Genomic DNA, 20,866 nt, shown 5'->3' with positions numbered 1-20,866 from the left:
GCCCTGCTCTCCGCCTTCACCTTCCCCGGACGTGACGCTTTCCTCTCCTGACGGCGTGCGTGCTGCCGTGGCGTCACTTCCACAAACAGGATGGCGCAGGCTTGGGCTCGGTGAGTGCCGTGCGCCTTCCCGGGCGGCCCGGCGCGGCGGCGGGGTCGCGGGTCGGGCCGGAAGGAAGGGTCCGGGGGAGGGGATATGGGGGCCACCGGGAGACGCGGGAGCTGGCGGGAGGCGTGGGGCTCTCCCCGGTGCATGCTGCGGGAGGCGGGCCCCGGGACCTCGGCCTCGCGGGTGGGTGGGGCCGAGAGAGGAGAGTGGGGCGGTGGCGCGCGGTGCGCCAATGGCCGTCGCCAATCGGTAACGGCTGCGCCGCGGACCCGGCGGGCGGCTGTGCGGTGGCGCGGGGTTTGCCCCTCGGTGCGGTAGGGCCGGGCCTTGGCGGGCTCCTGCGGCCCCAGCGGCGCCCTGCCCGCCCGAGCGGCGCCCTGCCGCGGGGTCCCTGCCTGCCGGCCTCGGGGCACGCTGCCTCCCGCTTCGCAGCCCGGCGTAAGTCGGTCGGCAGGCCTGAGGGGCCCAGGCCGTTACCGGGGCGGGCGGCGTCGCTGCAGCCTCTGTCGGTTCTTCGCCCTTCCTGGTTCGCGAGCCCTTTGAATTCTCCGCTCCTTCTTCCGAAGGAGCTGCCACCCCTCCACCCCAGTTCCCCCTGCCGCGCCGCAGTTGGCTGCGATTTCTCAGTTTAGGTTGGACATTAGAAAGAATTTCTTTACCGAGAGGGTGAGCAAGCATTGGAATGGGCTGCCCCGGGAAGCGGTGGATTCTCCATCCCTGGAGATATTTAAAAAGAGACTGGATGTGGCACTCAGTGCCATGGGCTGGTAACTGCAGCGGTAGTGGATCAAGGGTTGGACTTGATGATCTCAGAGGTCCCTTCCAACCCAGCCAATTCTATGATTCTGTGAATTTAGGCCTTAAAAGCAGCTGGGGAAGTGCTTGGAGCAGCCGGGGGAGAATAAGAAAGTGAGGTCTTTGGAGGTGTGAGTCAGAGGCTGTTGCATGGTGGTGGTTAACTTATTGCCATAAGTTATATTTTGAGGCCGTCAGTTTTGAAGAGAGCTGTTCTGTGTATTTTTTGGCCCTCAGGCAAGTGAAGCCTGGCCACGGTGGAGCACGCTTGTTACACTGAAATAGGCCACTTTTAGAAAAAGATGCGACAAATTATTCTCTCATTTGCCTCAGTAAAAAGTATGTACCCTACTTCTGATAATGGTGTAGAGAAGACTGGGATGTGCTGGACACTGATGAACCTTATGGCTGTTATTTACCGTTCTACAGCATGTATAGATGTTTGTGGAGACATAGAAAGCCAAGTTAGAGCTAAAGAGTCCTAGTGTTAGGTTAGGCTTGAGGCACAGTGGATATTCTGGGCAAACCTGAAAATCTTCAGCTGATGTGAAAATTTGCACTTAAGAACCACCTTGATTTTTTTCTTTGAGGGCATCCATTTGAAAACATAAGAGTTTAAGTACAGAAGTTACTGACTTGATGAACTCTGTCAGCTTGTATTTCTAAACATAAAGTGATTTCTAGCTTACTTTTTATGGATAGGGGAAAAAGGGAGATTACAGGGTCAAAACCAGTAATACTTTGTAATCGAGTCAGTAAAGACAGCTAAGAGACTCAAACATGAAAAGGAAACTTTTATCTTAACTTGATTGTATAATGAGAGTGTGTTCATATTCCTCATGTTTTATTATACCGTTTTTATGTAATAAGTAGTAAAATGTGAAGTCTATATGTTGTCTAGGGAAAAGGCATGTTATTATAATGCCAGTATTGTGGTTGAAAGTCATAAGCATAAACTTGAGTAAGTGAAATTCAACCCTCCAATTAATTGGAATTTTTTTTCCCCTCTATAGGTTTCCATTCTGATCAATGGACAAGGAGACTAAGCTGTCAAAAATGGCTGATTTAACCAAGACAGAAGAACAGCAAGCAGAGAAGAGTTTGGATGAAGAAGTGGAAAAAACCCCACATACTTTAGAGGCAGATTCAGATAATCAGGTATATTCAGGTGGAGAAGGTGATAGTTCAACTTCAGGTACAGTGCACTCCACTGAAAATGACAAAGAAGTTGATAATGGTAATCAGGGTGGCCGATTAAAAAGGAAGAGGTTAGATGATGAAGATGAACCTCCTCAGAAAGTAGTGAGTGTTATTTATTTTGAGTTCTGTTCTGATATTTGTTTTAAAGCCTCAACTAAAGAAAAGGTTGAAAATATTAATGCTAAACGTGTAAGAATCACCATGAAACACCAAATATCAAAGTTTGGTGTTAGCTTCCTGGCAATATAACAGCTGCAGAAGTTATGTTGGCTAGTAATTAAAGGGGGGTAGTAATTAGAATGTTAAAACTGGTCTCAGCTCACACTTAGTCTAGGTCTAAGATTGTCATTCCATTGCCTACGTGGTAGCGAGCTGGTAGTGTAGTGCAGGATCTGCTGGCATTAGTCCAAGTCACATGTCTTGGTTTGGGATGCTTACTGTGTTGTTCTGCTGTGTAGTTGTATAGTTATCTGTGCATGAGATAATTCTTCCATATATATATACATATATATATATATATATATATATTGCATAAGGTGGTTTTGTCTTGTGATTCCTCCGTAAGGTTTTGTGTAAGTGAGAAAATGCTACAAACTGCATCCTCTGTGATATAATTTCAATATGAAAAGGGTGATATTTTAGATGATGCTGATTATTATGTGAGAGCATGTAGAAACTGATGCTGTAATATCCAGTCTGATTTTGATGTTTTTGGATATTTAAGTGTAATTTGAGAATGTCTTTGACCTAGCATTTATTTCTCTGGTCACAGTTTTCCCAGGGTGTTAATCTGTGGCTAAGCAGTCTGGTAAACTAAGGAGGGCCCTTTGTTGTGGCAGAAAAACTTTTAACCCTTTTTAATAAGGTAGCCCTAGGATAAGGTTTCGATGGACAAGAAATACATTGGTTTTGTGTAGCTTAAGGGTGTCAAGCAGTGACTGCGTTCAACACAGCTGCAATCTAGATGTTACTGCTGATGGCTCTTTTCAGCTGTGCTTGCGGCAGCTGAAATGCTTTAATGGGCTGTACCAGTGTCCCACATATACAGCACATCAGCCATTATAGCCTACACCACCTTCAGTGGCCATTCAGGGAGCCATCTGTGCTTACCCTAAAAAAAAAGACTAGAAATTGTAGAAATACTTGTTTGTATCAAGTCAGCTGAGTGTGGTACTAAACAGATGATGGGGTCATAGGAATTCCAGACAAGAGTGTCTTTGTTCATTCTGAAGGTTACCAAAATTACTGGAAACACTGAAGACTTCAGGTAGTATATGGAAGTCAGTCAAACCTTCATTTCCCTTGAGGAACTGCTATTGGAATAATGAGATGTTGGCTTTTGTAGTCAGCTATTGGGAGTGCTTTTAGTTGCTGTGTGAACTCTTACTGACTAAGGCTTTGTCATGTTTGTGAGTTAGAACTGCGAATTCTACATTCTGGTTTGTACTGTTATTTCAAACACTTTTGGGCCTCATAGAAGTTGTGTTTGTTCTCTGTGTTCTGTTGCTTTTTATTTATAATTTAATTTTATGTATATCATTGAAGATTATTTTCAAGATGGAACAGAGCATAATACCTGCACATAGGCTGCTTCTCTGTGTCACATGGGTTTGGAAATCTTTAACTATTTCCAGTTAAGGCTGAAACAGAGACATTTGTTTACCTTACTGCTAAGCATTAAATGACTGTTGTCAAATCATGACTCTTTTACCATGGCCTGTTTGAGGCTCTGGCAGTGTGATTACCTGCTAAGGGCTTTATGTGACATCAGCTAGTTGTCATTTTTCTTAAAATTGTTGGTTTATACATTTCTTTTGGATATAAACTGAATTTCTGAAACAGGGTGTTTGAAGAAGTTTAGAGATAAAAGAATACTCATCAAGGAGGAATATCCTCCTCTTCAGTCCCAGGCTTAAGGGGATTTAAACTGACTCTGAGAGTGGTTGCAGCATCAAAGAACTAAGTATTTCTGTGAAGGAAAGGTGCTGGGCATCATCCATCAGAAATTACTTGGACCAGCTGAAAAGGGGATTAAATTTTTAAGGGAGCTGTCACTGTAATAATTGAAATACAGACATCTGTACCAGGACAGATATTGAAATGTTTTAATTATATATAGTAATAAAGATTTTCATAGGATTACTTGTTTATTTTCTTAAATCCTTAAAGTGAAAACATGTCTTTTGATTAAATGAATAACTAATAAAAAGGATTCACTGCATGAATCTATTCCCTCATTTCTACAGCATGTGATAGGCCACGGGCAAGCTGTAGCTGCACATTATAATGAACTTCAAGAAGTTGGATTGGAAAAACGTAGCCAGTCTCGCATATTCTACCTCCGAAACTTTAATAATTGGACAAAAAGTGTCCTCATTGGTAAGTTTTCTTAGTTGAATATGTAGAGTTTAATAAAACGTAATCATTTTAAAATAAAAATGTGACTTTTTCTGCTTTCTGATATTGAATATGACACTTTGTCTCTGAATATTTAGTAAGATTTTCAAGTGTAATAAAATATCTATAGTTTTATTTTGAACCCTTGTGATAGTATTTTATATTGTTGTAGTGCACAATATAGGCTAAAGTTTTAGTGACCATCTGGCCTGAAAAATCCTAAAAAGTCATACTAGAACATGTTCTTCATGACATTTCTGAAGAGAAAATAACAGCTTTAAATCATAAAGAATCTATCTGTACTTGTAAGATTGAACTGTTCTTGTTATTCAAATCTATTTTAAATAATTTCATGTCTGTTTTCCCAAAGCACTGTGATTAAGCAATTCTGTATGAACCTGGAACACACAAATAATTTCTGTATTGTCTGTAGTCACCAGTTTAAAAAGACGAAAAACTAGAGCATGTAGTTCTTGAAAAATCAGCAGCCTTTTATAAAAGGCAAGGTCTGCTATTTCACAAATCAGTTCCAAAGTGAGGAAACAAAACTGTGAGATTTCTACAAACAATGAAAAGAATTATCAGCACAGCACCACAGATTAATGAACAGGGATCTGTGCCAGGAGGCGTTGGCACTATTTGTCTTAATGTGCTGCTTTTTGTATTGTGGCAAAGCAGCTAGAAGCAATATTTATATTTTTTTAAAGCTGTTCCTAGATCCTCCGTTGAAGCTCTTCACTCATCATAAATTCCATAGCAGCTGTATCCAAACATTTTCCAGGTCTCTTACTGTGAAGAAAAGTTGCTAGCATGCTGATATGTTTTGTGTACTATGCCAACATCAGTCAGAACAGAGATAACCTAGACAGAGATAGAAGTGAAAATGAAATTGGTGTATGTAGGGTAAGAAGGCAGCAAAAAAGTAGCTTGTGTTATTGCAATGCCTAGGAGAGGCTGAGTGAAATATGTTATGCTTGTTTGTAACGTGACCGCAAGGAAAAGTTGTTGTTGATTAATTTAATTCACTTTTACTCTTGCAAAAGACTTTCCCAGGCTGTGAAATAACATCTGCCTTCATTATTATGGTAATGAAAGGGAACCCTGTTTCCCCATTTACTTGGCTGCTTGTTTAGTGATCTGCAGTTTTGCCTTTGTCTACCAGGGAAACAGTTCAGAGCTCCAGTCACATTACATGCAAAGCATATTAAACACAGAAAATAATAATTACCTTCCCATGTTCTCCATAGTTTTAGGAGTTTGTGGCTCCTTTCATCATTAGGGGTTTAAGTCTGTAATGTCAAGAAGACTTACAGGCAAAATAAGTTCTGAGGTGTTTTAAAATTCTCAAGTAATTTTGGTCCTTTGGGGATCAGTACAAGTGATTGACAATACAAGTGAATTACAGAGATCTCTGTATACATTTTCTGTTTTCTTTTTTCTAGGTGAATTTATAGACCGGGTACGACGGAAAAAGAATGATATAGCTGTTTTAGATCTAGGATGTGGCAAAGGTGGAGATTTACTGAAATGGAAAAAAGGAAGAATTAAGAAACTTGTCTGTACTGGTAAGAAGATACAGTAACTCTCCAGTGAAAGTACACCAGGGTTTTGTGAGGCGAACCAAGCACATCTCCAGTCTCTTATTTCCTTTTTCAGTAGGCTCAAGAATGTATTGATGCACCTTTTGTCAAAAAGTTTTCTTTTGTCTTTTAACCTGAGGACACCCACTTGATTGCCAGCATAAATATAAGAACTATTGATATTCTGTGTAAAGAGCTTTCAGTTCACCTCGTAAGTAAAAGTTGCTGTCAGTTAAGAAACACAGTTAACATAGATTGACTTAGGGCAAGTGTGATACTGGGTAGAAGACTGAATTTTTAAATTTTATATATTTTTTCCTATGTCTCTTCTCTTGTAGTGTTCTTAAATCTTCTGAAAATATGCACTTAAAAGTTGCATTATAAAATTAAACCCCAAAGTGGTTTGAAAAAAATGGTCTTGGATGTTAGAGCCAGCCAAAGACTTCCAGACTCAGGAAACAGATGAGCTGAAAGCTGATTAAATCATTTGTCATTTAAATAGTTTGCTAAGATGTTGGGAATGGTATCTTCCTTCTCCCAAAAAGCATCCCAGGTATAATTACAGGAAGTGTTACTTGTCTTTGGATTTAATAGATACTATAATTTTCTAGAATTGCTTTAGTAGTAATTATTCTGGATATTCTGGGATTTTACAGTTCTGTCTCATCTTTCTTCTTCCATTCACAGGTGTCAAAAACAGTTAATGAATTTGCTTACAATGTTATATAAAATTATTGCATATTGTTATTTTAAAGATTATTCATTCTATGCCTGAGAGGAACAGCCTTTAAACCAAAATGCAATATATCAGCTTATTTCACAAATAATTGCATTTCAACACCTTTTATGTTTGTAAGAAGAGGACAGTACTGTTCGAGAAACTCTGGGAGCTGAACTGGTTTAGCTAATGCATACTAGACACTTAATCCTAACAGCATTTAGTACTGATCACCTGAAATTTTGGAGGCTTGCTCTGCACTTGAGAGGATGTGAGCTTTATAAAATCTTCAGGTTGCAACTTCTGTCTGAAGTGAAACCTGAAATGCCAGAGTTACAATGCCAAAAACCTCCTGCAAATTAAATTCTTTTGCTACAAATGGGAAATTAAAGTAACTGAACTTTTATCCCTGCCATAATGGATCCACTGTACTCTAGTATAATCATTTCAATTTTCTTGTCTTGGGAGCAGTTTGCATGCTTTTTAAACCAAAAAATTTCTTTCTGTATGTAGATATTGCTGACATTTCAGTGCAGCAGTGCAAGCAGCGATATGAAGACATGAAAGCTCGGTGTCGTTATAATGAACATATTTTTGATGCAGAATTTATACAAGCAGATAGTACCAAGGTACAGTTCATATGCTTTATAATACTTTGGAGATTTGATATTCTCATGTTAAGCAAGTATAGGAAGTGATGCTAGTGCTTAATTTTTAGGGAACATATATTTTTAAGATCAGATTGTTGTACTATCAGAAGAATGAACCATACTGGTTACCGAGATAAAGTTAAATGTGTTTTGTTACTTATTTACAACGTAGCATTCTGAATCTCTGAAGACTAAATGTCCTTTTCAGATAATAGGTATAGTTCTTTCAGATTTTTTCACTTGACAGGGGGAAGGGAATGACCACTTTCTGGAGTTCTGGGAGCCAGAATGGGATAGTGGAAACGGTCTTGGTGAAAGTTTTTTTTTATGATGTAATGAATAAGGAACATTTTCTGATCTGACTTGTGTGTTCTGCTTATCCTAGTATTTTTTGTAGCAGCATTTTAATGACTATAATGCCTATCTTTAAAAATTGTGTGATAGAGGAAATTTCTGAGACTGTCTGAGATGGTACTGGCTACATTGTTGAGCCTTAGGAGATCATCTTGTCCGAATACTGTTTTGGTTCCTGGAAATGCAGTCTGAGAGTGCCCTGTTGATGAAAGCTGAGGAACAGAGCCTACCTGATTACAAATATGTCTGTGGAAGGGCTGAAACTGTTCTTCCCAGCCTTGTAGGGTTTTGTCTTGAATTCTTTGTTGGCTTTCCTTATGAGGAATGCAGTCAGTTCCAGGCTCCAGGTCACCCCTCTTGGCTCAAAAGTACAGTCATGATAGGTAGAGAGAACTGTAGCCAAGGATATTTTCATGTTGCTATTACAGTTCAGTCTTATATGCACACGTGTTCTCTATTGCATGCTGTTCTCTGTCAGTTCATGCACACAGAAGTTCATCTCCCTGCCTTTGTATTTCTATCATCTATTGTGTATATAATGGAAAATCCCCTCACAGCTTGTCCAGTTCCACCCACCTTTCTTTCTCAGTTTCCTTGTATCTCTCAAAAGGTGGAGATGGAGTAAATGAACAGATAAAATTGCTATGGGTTCATGTCCATTTTTGTCTTGCCACATAAAGAACGTTGGCAGCATGTGGCATCAACTGGTAGAGGCTGGAGTGGGTGGGTGGGAAGTCTGGGAGAACTGTTAATATGAAATATTTTAAGTATGGAATGCATATCATTTATCTTGTGGAGAACTTAGCTCCTGTGTTATTTATGATGGCTACTAGTACTGTATAAAAGAAGCCTGATCAAGAAGAGTAACAGAGCTGATGAGTACAGGGCCAAACTGTTGCAAGCTTCAACCTGATATATCCAAGGGCTCCAGGTCCTTCAGAGGTGCTTGTTACTTGGTCTGGAGTGGGGAGGAGTATGTTGGTGTGCATATACACGTGTGTGACAATAAAGACAAACACAGCTTGATTGGCAGGCAAATTTTCGTATTTAAAACAGCCCCATCTCCTTTCAATTACATGTTCAGGGGTTAGTTCCCATTACAGAGACTTGGTAAACTGAAAATTCATTTTACTATAATAATTGTTTCCAGGTAAACAGTGGCCAGTTATAAAACCTCAGCAGTAAAATATCTCTGGATACTGTTAGGTAACTAGCTTTGGGTTTTGGCCTTTTATATGCAGTGGTGTTACTTAATATGAGTAGAATTTGAGGACATAATAATTTTGAAATGTGGATGTGTATTCTTGTTTCTAAATGTTGAGTATGGTTTTCTGTGTAGCAGAGAACTTTTTCTTACTCTTAACTTTTTTATCTCGTGGTTGTGGAACTTGTGAAGGTACAGGGGCATGAAAGGAAAAACTTAAAAGAATTATGGGAGTAGCTTATTTCTTTGAAGATTTCAGTGAATCATGCTTGGTTTTGTAGCTTTTGTTACCAACTTTTTTTCTTTTAAATCTATTTCAGGATCTCTTATCTTCCAAATACAATGATCCAGATATGCGCTTTGACATTTGCAGCTGTCAATTTGTTTACCATTACTCATTTGAGACATATGAGCAGGCTGACATGATGCTTAAAAATGCTTGTGGGAACCTCTCTCCTGGAGGATATTTCATTGGAACAACTCCAAATAGCTTTGAACTTGTGTAAGTACTTTTATATTCCTGTTAGTCTTTCAAAAGTGTGAAGCATTTTTTAGTGATAGTCATTCTTACTGTGCTCCAATATGTTTGTGGAAACAAAAGCAAGTTTTTTGCAATAATTTTGGATTCTAGTCAGGAAAATCTCACGAACGTTATTCAAACAGCTAAATTTTTACCAATTGTTGTCTCTTCTACCCTCAGCTCTTCTGGTATATAGATCTTCATGCATAAACCTTCTGTAGAGGCTCAAATAGTGGTAAAGTAGCTACAGCCTGTGAAATAACTGTCAGGGTTTTGCTGTGTTTTTTCCAAGAAGCACAAGTTGTCCATGTAGACTGTGTCTGGGCTAAAGGTTAATTTGCTAGGTCTGTTTAGTCCTTGGTATGTTGTGTAGGAATGATAAACTGTTAAAACCTATTATTCTGTTTCTCTTCATTTCATTGTTTCATTGTCTTATTAGATAAGGGAGCTGGGAAACTGCAGAGATCACTGAATGCTGTAGTACAGGGAGAACCACTTTCAGACTTCTTACACATCATTTTATTTGCCTGATAAATTAAAAACTGGTCAATTAATGTTTGTATCTCATTTTATAGAAAGCGTCTGGAAGCTTCTGAAACAAATTCATTTGGGAATGAGGTATATAATGTTAAATTTGAAAAGAAGGGAGAATATCCCTTGTTTGGCTGCAAGTATGATTTCCACTTAGAAGAAGTGGTTGATGTTCCCGAGTTCTTGGTCTATTTTCCGTTGCTGGAAGAGTAAGTTAATTTTTTAATTCATTATACAATGAAAGCTGTGAAACATAATAAACTTTTGTTTGTCGTTACCTAATACTTACCGAAAATTATATTTAGGCTTTCTTCCTGTATTTTTTAGTTCTTATTGTTGCTTGAACTGAAGAGATTTGCATTTCCATCCACAACTGTCCATTGCAGTGCTATGAAGGTGCTCTGGTCAGCAGCTGTGGAGACTTAAACTAGGTCTTAAAGAACAGTGTCTCTACTGATATGTTGGATGTGTGAGCAAACCTTTAGTTTCCTATTTTGCTGTTACCTCTATGTGAATTCAGATTTGTCTTTTCCTGAGGTATACACATGTTTTCATGTTGGTTTTTTTTCTGGCCTTCAAGCTTGGCATGATTGTTAAACAATATTAGGACAAGAGTGAAATGGGTTCAAGTTGAAAGGAAATGGGTTCAAGTTGCACCAAGGGAGGTTCAGATTTAGATATTAGGAAAATTTTTTTCACCGAAAGAGTGGTGAGGCATTGGAACCGGTTGCCCAGGGAGGTGTTGGAGTTGTCATCCCTTGGAGTATTAGAAGAAATGGGTAGACCTGGTGCTTTGGGAGATGATTTAGTGTCTAAGATGGTGTAGGACTGGTGCCTGGACTTGATGATCTCGAAGATCCTTCCCAACCATGATGATTCTATCATTCTATGACAAAGCTGTCCCTTCCCATGAATATTTTCACATACTTCATTGTAGTTCTCTCTGAACCATAGCATCATCCATCACTGGCAGATCTCCGGTGTTGTATGACCATGGTGTCTACATATAATTGACATGTAAGGCATAAAATTGAGTACAAAGAGGTTCTGTAAATATATCTAACAGCTGACATGTCAGGGTGATGATACTGTAGGAAGAATGTCCATCTGGGAGTTCAAGTGGAACTTAATAACTTCTCTGTCATGGCACAAGAGCTATTTTTCTATTGAAGTGTTTGTAATGAGCGACTTCTGTGTAGATGTTGTTGTCCTAATTCAAAAAAGTACTGTGTGGGGGTAGTGTGTTTTTTTTAAACCTAAATTTCTTCATTAGGAAAAAAAAAAAAATTCTATGAAGGCTGTAATCCTAGTGAGTACCAGAAGATGTCACTGTAGCCTGAAATTGTTCCTTTGAAAATAAAACTATATTTATTTTGCAGCTTCCCTAATTAAGACTATTTTTACAGAATGGCAAAGAAGCATGGCATGAAACTAGTCTATAAAATGACATTTCGGGAATTCTATGAAGAAAAAATAAAGAACGAAGAGCATAAAATGCTGCTAAGAAGAATGCAGGCTTTGGAGGTAAATGTAGAGTTTTTCATTTAAATAATATTTTACATCTTACTAATTATGAGTGCAACAGTTGATATTTTTGTTGTGAACATTGTGCAGTTCATTAAGGACTACGAGAAGAAGAACTAAAACTCCTGTGGCTGGTGTGGTGGGGTTGGCCTTGTGTGGATGCCAGATACCCACCAACCTGCTTTCTCATTCCCCCTTTCCAACAGGATGGGTGGAGAAAATAGGAAAAAGAAATTAAAAGTGAAGATTAAAACAGGGAAATTGCTTAGCAGTTACTATCACAGGATAAATAAACTGAACTTGAAGATGAATTTATTTCAGAGAAGTAAAAAAAAAAAAAAAAAAAGGGTAGGATTGTGAGAGACAAAGACAAAACTGAAAACACCTTTGCCCCTAGCCTTTCATTCTTCCCAGGCTCAACTTCACTCCTTCACTCCTAATCTTTCCACTGCCTCTCCCTTCCTTGCAGCACAGGGGGATGGCAAATAGGGGTTGTGGTCACTCCCTAACACTTTGTCTCTGCTACTACTTTCTCCTCACACTTTTCTCCTGCTCCAGCATGAGTTCCTCCCTTGGGAGGCAGTTGTTCACAAACTGTGTGTGCATCATCTCCCTGGGGTACAGTCCTTCAGGAGCAGACTGCTCCAGCATCAGTTGGTTTGTCAGTGTTGTAGCTTCTGCCAGGAAACTTGGTCCTGGTTGGGCTCCTCTCCATGGGCCATGGTTCCTGCCAGGAGCTTGCTCCAGGAACAACTCTCTACAGGCTGCAGCTTGCTTCAGTGCTTGTCTACCTGTTGCAGCGTGGTGTCCTCCACGGGCTGCAGTGTGGGTATCTGCTCCACTGTAGTCCTTTGTAGGCTGCAGGGGAACAGTCTGCATCACTACAGTCTTCTTCAGGGACTGCAGGGGAGTCTTTTCTTCAGTGTCTGGAGGAGTTCCTCCACCTCTTTCTCTGGCCTTGGTGTCTGCGGGGTAGTTGGTGGTTTTCCTCACTGCTCTCTCTCACAGCTGTTGTGCAGTTGTTTTTTGGTTTTTTTCTCTGCTTTATTATCTTCAGAGAAGCTTTTCAATGCCATCTCTGAGGCTTTGGTTTTAGTCACAGTTCTCAATGCTTCCCTCTTCCATCAAACAATAGAATTTTTCAGCATAAAACCATCAAGTCAACTATCAATCCAGTGATTTATTAAACTGAGTTACGTGGGCAGCAAGTGGGCTTGACCATCCTTGTTGCCCTTGAAAGGAACAGTGCTTTTGCATGGGCTCATTGACAGTATCATGGTGACACAGCCTTTGACAAATCAGCTTTGTCCTTAGAGTTGTCTTAAATTAGTGGCCACTTGAAACTGAGGTCTGCATTGTTAAGTACAGACCATTATGCAGTAACTGGAATCCTTAATAAGTATATATTCATTTTGAAAAATGAGTTATATACTTCTGTTACAGCTTCTGGGTATTATTGAAGAATTTTAAGCATTCTGCTACTTTGTTAGTGCTTCTGCTTAAGAGTTGCTGGTTTGTTCAGATGCTGTTGTAAAGGAAAGTGTATCTAGGCAATGTTCAGCCTGACATGTATACAGAGAATTTTTGTAGTTATTCTCTTTCCCCTGGTTTATAGACACATTGGAAGTTAATTTATAAATCCTAGGTGTCTAATTTTATGGAAAGTAGGGAGAATATCAGATGTGATCTTGTAGGTGCTATGAAGGAGAGATCTAAATTCAAGGTCCTCTTAGTATGTACTGACCTCAGTTCTGGTCTGTTGTGAAAAACCCTTGATTGATGTGATTAATATATGTTACTACGCAATTAATATTATGTCCTTTTGTTTTTCCTATGTTCTGCAGCCATATTCTGCATTTGGTGACTCCAGGCTTGTTTCTGATAAACCTGATGATTATGAGCATGCAAAAGAGTTCATCAGAGATGGCAAGGCAAAGTTACCATTGGTAAGCATCTTCTCACTTCCCTAGAGCAAATGGTCTCTAAAACTGAGGTCCTGATCTTTTGGACATGTGGTGCCTTCTTCATTTCAACTGCACTGAAATTGCCATGAATGTCTCTGTGCATGTGAAAAATTGTAGAGTCAGAGCTAAGGACTTAATCTAATCTATACCCCATATTCAAAGAATCAAATATTAAACTCTTCTTAATTTGAAGAATTTTTAAATCTGCACGCTATCATTTGACATCTTTAGTTTTGTTCCTTTAATCTTTTGACAGGTGAGTTGTAAACTTTCTTCATAGAAATGTATGTATTTCAAACCTTAAACACTGATTTTCTGTTGTCTTTTTTTGGGTGAAGAAAATCCAGCTCCCTTCTCAGCCAATATTATTAAAGTTCTTTAAATGCTATTTTTAAAAATCTGCTGTGTCTTCTCTATTTTTGAAGAGAGCTGCTAGAATTGGACTAGTACTAAGTGCTTAAAACAAAATCCATGCATTTCTGCCCTTAATTTTATTAAATATGTCATGCTGCTCAAATTCTCTAATTAAAAGAAATGTGATATTTTTAAATATGTTTTTCTACTTCTAGTCTAGTCTTCTAATTCACATGCCACCTTTCTGGCCTTGCTGTGTATCTCATGTTTTTATAAAGGATTTTTCTGTCCTCCATTGTCCTTAGCAGTACATGGCAATGCTGAATTGTCTGCAGCTGCTCCCCTCCCAGCCTTTTGTTCTTCTGTATTTGTCTTAAGAGTTGTGTGGATGATGGACACACAGCTGCTGTTCCTGAGAAGTCAGCAGGAGGACAGGCACTGTCTGCTGTCACTTTTCCCCAGGAACTGCTGCCATTTGGCTATTGCCTCTCCATCTGTAGGCAGGCTGGTTATTCAGGCTAGTAATGTAAAGCTGTGTGTTTGCTTCCATGTGTGCATTTGGGGAACTGAGCTGGATGGAAAACTTGCAAAGGCTTGGTTTAACTGAACTGTTCGTGCTGAATGGCTCCTGATAAACAGTGTTGGCTATTTCAGTCTGAACATTAGGTTTGTTTCATGTGTTGAGGCTTTTTGACAAGACAGAGCCAAAATTGAAGACTAGTTTGAATAAAGAATGCAGTTTTAGTACAATCATATGCAGTTACAGAAGGCACCCTACTTCTTTGTTGCAGATACAGCATGAGGCTGATCAGCTTGAAGTTTTTTTGCTTGGATTTTTCTTTTAACCATTGGTTTATCTACAGTTTGTGTTCTGAATTCTTGAAGATATATTCCTTTTACTGTACATATGTGTAAATCCTACATCAAGAGGGAAAAGGAACCTGTGTCCTGTGTTTGAAATCTAAACATTTTAAGAAGAAAAATGCTTATTTGAAGAAATAAGCTTAACAACATGAGAATGGTGAGGTCAGATCAAAGACTTATTTTATCAGGGGACATGTCACCTGGCAAAGAAGAAATCTTCTCGAACAAGCATTTTTTTACTAGGGCTTTAAAAGGTCAAGCATTTGGTCAGTGGGTAGCGTGTGGGTAAATCATGCCTCTTCCCAGTGAGGATTAGCTGGACAGGGATAGAGTGGGCAGAGCAAAAAACAGGTGCTTTTTGCCTCATGCTTCTTAACTGGTAGGGTAAATGGCAGCAGCTTTTCAGTTGCACACTTTCTCTGTTCTCATCTGAAAGGCTGAACTAGGAGTAGGTTTCTCGGGCTGCAAGGGAGGCTGTTTTTTCACAGTTTGAGCTGGGTTGGGAGTTATATGTCTCCTATAAACAGAATTTTCCTGAGCTGCAGGGAGATGTTAGGTGGAGACAGGCAGTATTCCTGGGGAAGGTGGCAGCACTGCAATACAGTGCCTCTTTTTTGACTTGCTCACAAGTGTTGGGCATCTGGAGCTGGCTAGCAGCTTGAGCCAGGTCAGGTCACACTGCTGTGCTGTGGACACTGATGGACCCAGCACACTCTGCAGTGCAGAGGTCCAGCCCAACAGACTGTTGGCTCATTCCTCTGTACCTGTGTAATTCAGGTGTGTTCTCTTACCTGGGGTGTTCCAATTACCTAACATCCTTCCTATTGGAGTTACAAGTATCTGTGATCTACAAGAATGCTCTTCTTGTCCCCAAATAGCCAGCCAGTGTGGGTGGTTAGAAGTTGGTCTGTGAAACATTTATAGTTCTGAGTTAATTCAGTGTTTTATTGTTGAACCTGGTTTTGGTTTTGTTTTCTTTTTTTGTCTCCCCTTCTAGGGAACCTTGAGTAAATCTGAATGGGAAGCAACAAGTAAGTATTGTTTTGAAAACTCGGTATTGACTGAATGACTGCTATGAGAAGTGTATAAATAATCTGTTGGTTAAAGAAGAAAATCTGAATTTTAAATATAACAGGTTTTATTATTTGTGTGATTCAAATGCCTGTGATTATGATGTGCATGCATGTCAAGAAATTGGAAGGGTAATGCATAAAATAGGTGGAAATTGTGCTTGATTTAAGTAGCTTCTAGCACACAAACTTTTGAGCTACAATACTTAGGTGACAACCTACTTAGCAAGGGGATGCAAGTGTTAAAGGGTTGTTTTCTTAGTCTTAGAGGATTAAATACTATACTTCTGTTTGTTACATTTGGATATTCTATTCCTACCAGTCCACTAGAAAAGAGGCTCCAGCTGGGATATAGACACTGCAGCTTTTACTCTTTGCTTGCAACAGTAGGTGTTTAAGGAAGAAAAAATTAAAGCATGGGTGGTGAAGTAGGTAGTTGAATGTTTTATATAAGGAGAGGAGAAAACAGTGTCTCAGACATGGAAAAGGATGTGCTGTTATTAAGCATGTTTTAAGGTTTTGTGAACTGTGTGCTGTGGAGAAAAAACGTTTTGACATCGGTTTTTCTTCCAATATTGAGTTTAGTATAACTCAGATACAAAGGACTGGAAATTCTAAGGATAAAAATTGACTCCGAGAGAGATTATTACTTCTGTGTATCTGCAGCCAACCAGCATTTGCATTTTTGCAGGACATTGTTGTGTTAGTGGTTTAAAAATGAACAAAAATTTTTTTTTTTAAATTAATGCATTAATTAATGAATAAAAATATTTAGCTAAGGTTTTTTATTTTTTAAATTACTTATTTTTTGAAGGTATGAATTGTAAAGTAGACATTGATTCTAGTAATGTACAAGTATTATGTAAGATGATAATGTAATTGAGAGGGTTTTTTTTTATTATAGGTTTAAAATTTCAGTGGTGGCTGTATTTTCTAAGTAGTCTCATTTTTTTCAGAGAGATTTGGATTACAGAACTTAAAATAATCGGGGTATAAGCACAGCTTGCTTATTACATGGAACTTCACTTTGCTTTATCTCTGAGCCTTGTCTTGACATATTTGCAGTGTAGCTGTGGCACCTCATCCATGAAAACAAAAGCTGAGTTAAAGTGGAAATCCATAAATTACACCAGGAAACTGGTGTATTTTGTCTGTTTGGTATGAATCATAAGAATTTCTGATGTAGCTGGCATTGGTTCGATGCCAAATAAGTATTCCCAAGGATGCTGGTGTGGACTATATGAGTATGCATTTCTAGAATCATCTGTTCTGGAACTGAGGAAATGCCATCTAGTGCTTGTAAATAGATCTTTGCCTTTGATATTTTAAGAAAGCAACATTAATACTTTTGTACTGCGAGTTTATTCACTTTTTAATTAAAAATGAAGTTGATAATTTCACCCTTAAGTGTCCATTAATGCATGTGTGAAGTAGTCTTTAAATTTAGTTGCATATGACTTTTTGTGTACCAGTGGAGGTTAATTATATGCAGCATACTAATTTATGAACTACATTTCAGTAATATTCTTACTTAAAGTTAGTGTTGCATTAAACGTATCAACAGTATTTAAAATATTTTACTTCTGTGCATTCTTAGCTTTGTTGTGAAAAAAAATGTTTACAACTGTGCTGGAATTGAATGCTAGAGCTATTCACTGGAAACAAGAGCAGTTTTCAGAATTTCAGAAACCTGCTAACAGGTTGTTTGGGCAGAGTATCAACTTGTTTACCTTTTGCAGATTTGTATGGAGTGACAAAGGAAGCTGAAACTTTACTTCATTTTCTTTTTTAGGTATTTACTTGGTATTTGCATTTGAGAAGCAACTGTGAAACTTGATGTAATGAATGCAGCAAGAAAAGATCATACCCGTGTACAAGTTGGAATGGTCAGAAATCCATGTGGCAACTATTTTTTTATTTTTTATTTTTTAATTATCAGAAGTGTGCAGGGCACTACCAAAAACTAGAGCAAGCTCATGATTCTGAATTACAATGCCTGTCTGTGACAGATGGACTTGTGTGTGTATATATAAGAAAGATTCTGAACCAGTCTTTTGAAACATTTGTAAGCAGTCTGCATGCTCTCAAAGCTCATGTTTAAACTTGACACAACTTTATGTTAGAAACAAATGTTTTGTTAGTAGAAATATGTTTGTGATTACAAGCCTGACCCTGCACTTTGTGAAGTTGATGGAAAAAGGACTGCTGGTATTGGTAGTGCAGAATGAGGGCCTAAAAATTGTACTGCAGAGCTCAGTTAATTAATGAGATACATTCAGACATATAGGGTATGTCTACATTGCATGCAGAGCTAAGTAGCAATTAATACCTGATTCATTTTGAGTACCTCTGTGCTGCTGTACTCAAGCCTGCAGTGTAAATCTACCTTAGTGTGGTATTCAAGATTTAGTTTGTGTGGGTAAGTCCCATGATGTTCTTGTTTTTCGTGCTTGCTGATATGTAGTGTCACTTGATGGTGCTTTCAAGATTCAATGAGTTTGTTCCGTACAAAACTGCCCTGAAAGAACTGAATTTCTAAAGTTTTAAACCTTTACATTGTTTTTCCAAGTATGACTATGTGGTAATCAATAACAGCTGCTGAACTTAATTGCTAATAATTTTCTATTGTATTAAAGACTATTCTGACTTTTTAGTAGTTTTAATGTCTCCTGAAACTTACTAGACAAATCTTAGGATGTGTTTTTTACTTGTTACATAAAATTCCAAAGGGATCAGCAGAAGGGTGAGCTATTAGTGATGATGGGGACCTCACTACAGTCTTTAAGGCATCAGGAACATCATCACACGATGCCTTTTAGATCATGATCTAAAAGGGGAGTTTATGTTACGTTTGAGGAGACTTGAAGTTCACTCTGGGAGGGAGGGCTTTGTATGTGTGAACACACCCCAGTGTGTGTGGACAGCAAATCCCTAATTAGAGCCAAATAATTTATTTGAGAGTGTAATCTGATGATATCAGCAGGCAGAACAGTTCCTAACCTGTTTTAAAGGTGGCTTAGAAATTTCTGACATGGTGTTTGCTGTGCTTTTCATGTGCCAACCAATACTTGAAGGCCTGAGTACTTCATGTTTTCCCTCTCTTGGGCTCATGGCAGCTGTTTACTGCTGTTGCTTAGCATAGTTTACACAGAGATGAAATAATGAAATGTGGATGAGTATTTTGAAAAGCTACGCTAAGCCTTGGAAAGAACGTGTCTGTTACAGAGTTAAATGTTCAGATGATTTGAGTCTGTAATTGTATTACCTTTCCTCTGTAGTTAGGTCATTATCTTTGCTCCATGACTCCTTATTATTTTTTTGTTGTTGTTGTTGTATAGAAAAACACCTATACCCTTCACCAAAGCAATAGAATCACAGTCCTGCTGTTTAAATTAAGAAAACAACACACTTGTCTGCTAGAATCAGTAGTCATGAAACCAGCTGGAAAATGCCAACACTATAGAAGCACTGCCACGTTTCATTGAAATTTGTGTGTGTCAAAGCTAGTTTTGTTAGATTTCTTGTATCAAGTTTCATTTGAAAGTACATTGTTACGCTATTTTTGGAAGAAGTCAGAACAATAAAAAGCAGGGAAATACAGTGGAGTGTCTTTCCTCTTTCAAGCAAATTTTAACATATCACAGAATCACATAATAGTTGAGGTTGAAAAGGACCTGTGGAGGTCATCTGGTCTAACTCCTGGGCTCAAGCAGGGTCACTTAGAACCAGTTGTTCAGGACCAATGTCAGGTGGATTTGGAATGTCTCCAAGGACAGACTCTGCAGTCTCCCTGGGCAATCTGTGTTGATGTTAGGTGACTCTCGCAGTACAAAAGTGTTTCCTGATGCTCACAGGGAATGTGCTGTGTGTCAGTTTGTGCCCACTGCCACTGCTTCTCTCACTGGACACGACTGAAGAGTCTTGTTCCACCTGTACACCACCACCCCCTGCAGGTGTTTGTACCCTTTGGTAAAATATCCACCCTGAACCTTCTCCCCTCCAGGCTAAACAGTCCCAGTTCTTTCAGCCTTTCCCTGTGAGACATGTTGAAGGATTTTGAATGTGTTCGCACCCAATATTGACCCGGGGATTACAGGGCTAGGTAGTGGCCTACAGATAGCCTTTGTTTCACTGATCACCACTGTGACCAGCTGCTCAGCCAGTTGTCAATCCACCCCACTGCTCATCCAAGGTGATGTAAAAAGCCTCCCTAAAGTCAAGTTAAACTATATCCACTGCTCTCCCCTCATATGCCAAGCCAGACATTTATTTCATCAGAAGTTTACTGGGTTGGTCAAGCTCGACTTCCCTTCAGTGAATGGACTTAGCATGGCCAACAGGCCATTCTCCCCCTCTACTCCACTGTTAGGAGACCCCACCTGGAGTGTTGTGTCTGGTCTGGGACTCCCAACATAAAAAGGACATGGAGCTTCTGGAGTGAATCCAGAGGAAGGACCCAGGGAGATGATCAGAGGGCTGAGGCACCTCTTCTAGAAAGGCGGGGAGGGGTGGAAGTTGGGGTTGTTTAACCTGGAGAAGAGAGGACTCTGGGAAGACACTATAGCAGCCTTCTAGTTCCTGCAGGGGGTCTAGAAAGTTTTTACAAGGGCATGAAGTGATAGGATGAGGCATTAAACTGGAAGCTTGAAACGCTGCCCAGTGAATCTGTGGATGTCCCCTCCCTGGAAGCATTCAGGGCCAAGTTTGATGAGGCTTTGAGCAACCTGCTCTAGTGGGAAGTGTCTCTGCCCATTCAGGGGCATTGGAATGAGTTGACTTTTAAGGTCCCTTCAAACCCAAATGTCACGGTTTAACACTGGCCCGGCAATTAAACCGAGTGACAGACGCTCTCTATTAATCTCTCTCTCCTCCCTTATAAGAAAGGAGAGAGAATAAGGGAGAGAGACTTATGGGTTGGAAACTAAACTACACAACTTTAATGAAACAGGAATGATAAATAGGAAAAATTAATAAATATATACAAATATACAAGAAAATGGATACCACATTCCTCCCCCCTTTCCCCCAATAGC

General features: G+C 39.4%; 1 protein-coding gene across 3 annotated transcripts; it reads left to right on the top strand.

Moving 5' to 3' along the window:
• Nucleotides 1-12: 12 nt before the first annotated feature.
• RNMT (RNA guanine-7 methyltransferase) lies at nt 13-19,433 on the top strand. Of its 3 annotated transcripts, XM_071737089.1 has the most exons (12): nt 13-110; nt 1,141-1,242; nt 1,917-2,205; nt 4,350-4,482; nt 5,943-6,065; nt 7,312-7,427; nt 9,327-9,508; nt 10,102-10,266; nt 11,464-11,581; nt 13,426-13,527; nt 15,761-15,794; nt 17,626-19,433. In XM_071737089.1, exons 3-12 carry the CDS (start codon nt 1,933-1,935, stop codon nt 17,661-17,663), a joined length of 1,284 nt encoding a protein of 427 aa, XP_071593190.1. In that variant the 5' UTR covers nt 13-110; nt 1,141-1,242; nt 1,917-1,932; the 3' UTR covers nt 17,664-19,433. The 3 variants fall into 3 exon arrangements, with proteins under 3 accessions (XP_071593190.1, XP_071593191.1, XP_071593192.1); XM_071737090.1 differs by lacking the exon at nt 1,141-1,242 and having other exon boundaries at nt 25-110; XM_071737091.1 differs by lacking the exons at nt 13-110; nt 1,141-1,242 and adding an exon at nt 403-546.
• Nucleotides 19,434-20,866: the final 1,433 nt, after the last annotated feature.

The sequence above is a fragment of the Heliangelus exortis genome, chromosome 2, assembly GCF_036169615.1.
Source record: "Heliangelus exortis chromosome 2, bHelExo1.hap1, whole genome shotgun sequence".
NCBI lineage: Eukaryota > Metazoa > Chordata > Aves > Apodiformes > Trochilidae > Heliangelus > Heliangelus exortis.
The sequence above is the reverse complement of the archived record's forward strand: the minus strand, read 5'-3'. Positions and strand labels throughout refer to the sequence as shown.

Bases quoted from the DNA above. Each gene is read 5' to 3' on its own strand.
- RNMT (XM_071737089.1), top strand. From the start codon at position 1,933: ATGGACAAGGAGACTAAGCTGTCAAAAATGGCTGATTTAACCAAGACA. The intron at 2,206-4,349 runs GTGAGTGTTATT...TCATTTCTACAG, and splicing joins ATGAACCTCCTCAGAAAGTA to CATGTGATAGGCCACGGGCA. The intron at 9,509-10,101 runs GTAAGTACTTTT...CTCATTTTATAG, and splicing joins CCAAATAGCTTTGAACTTGT to AAAGCGTCTGGAAGCTTCTG.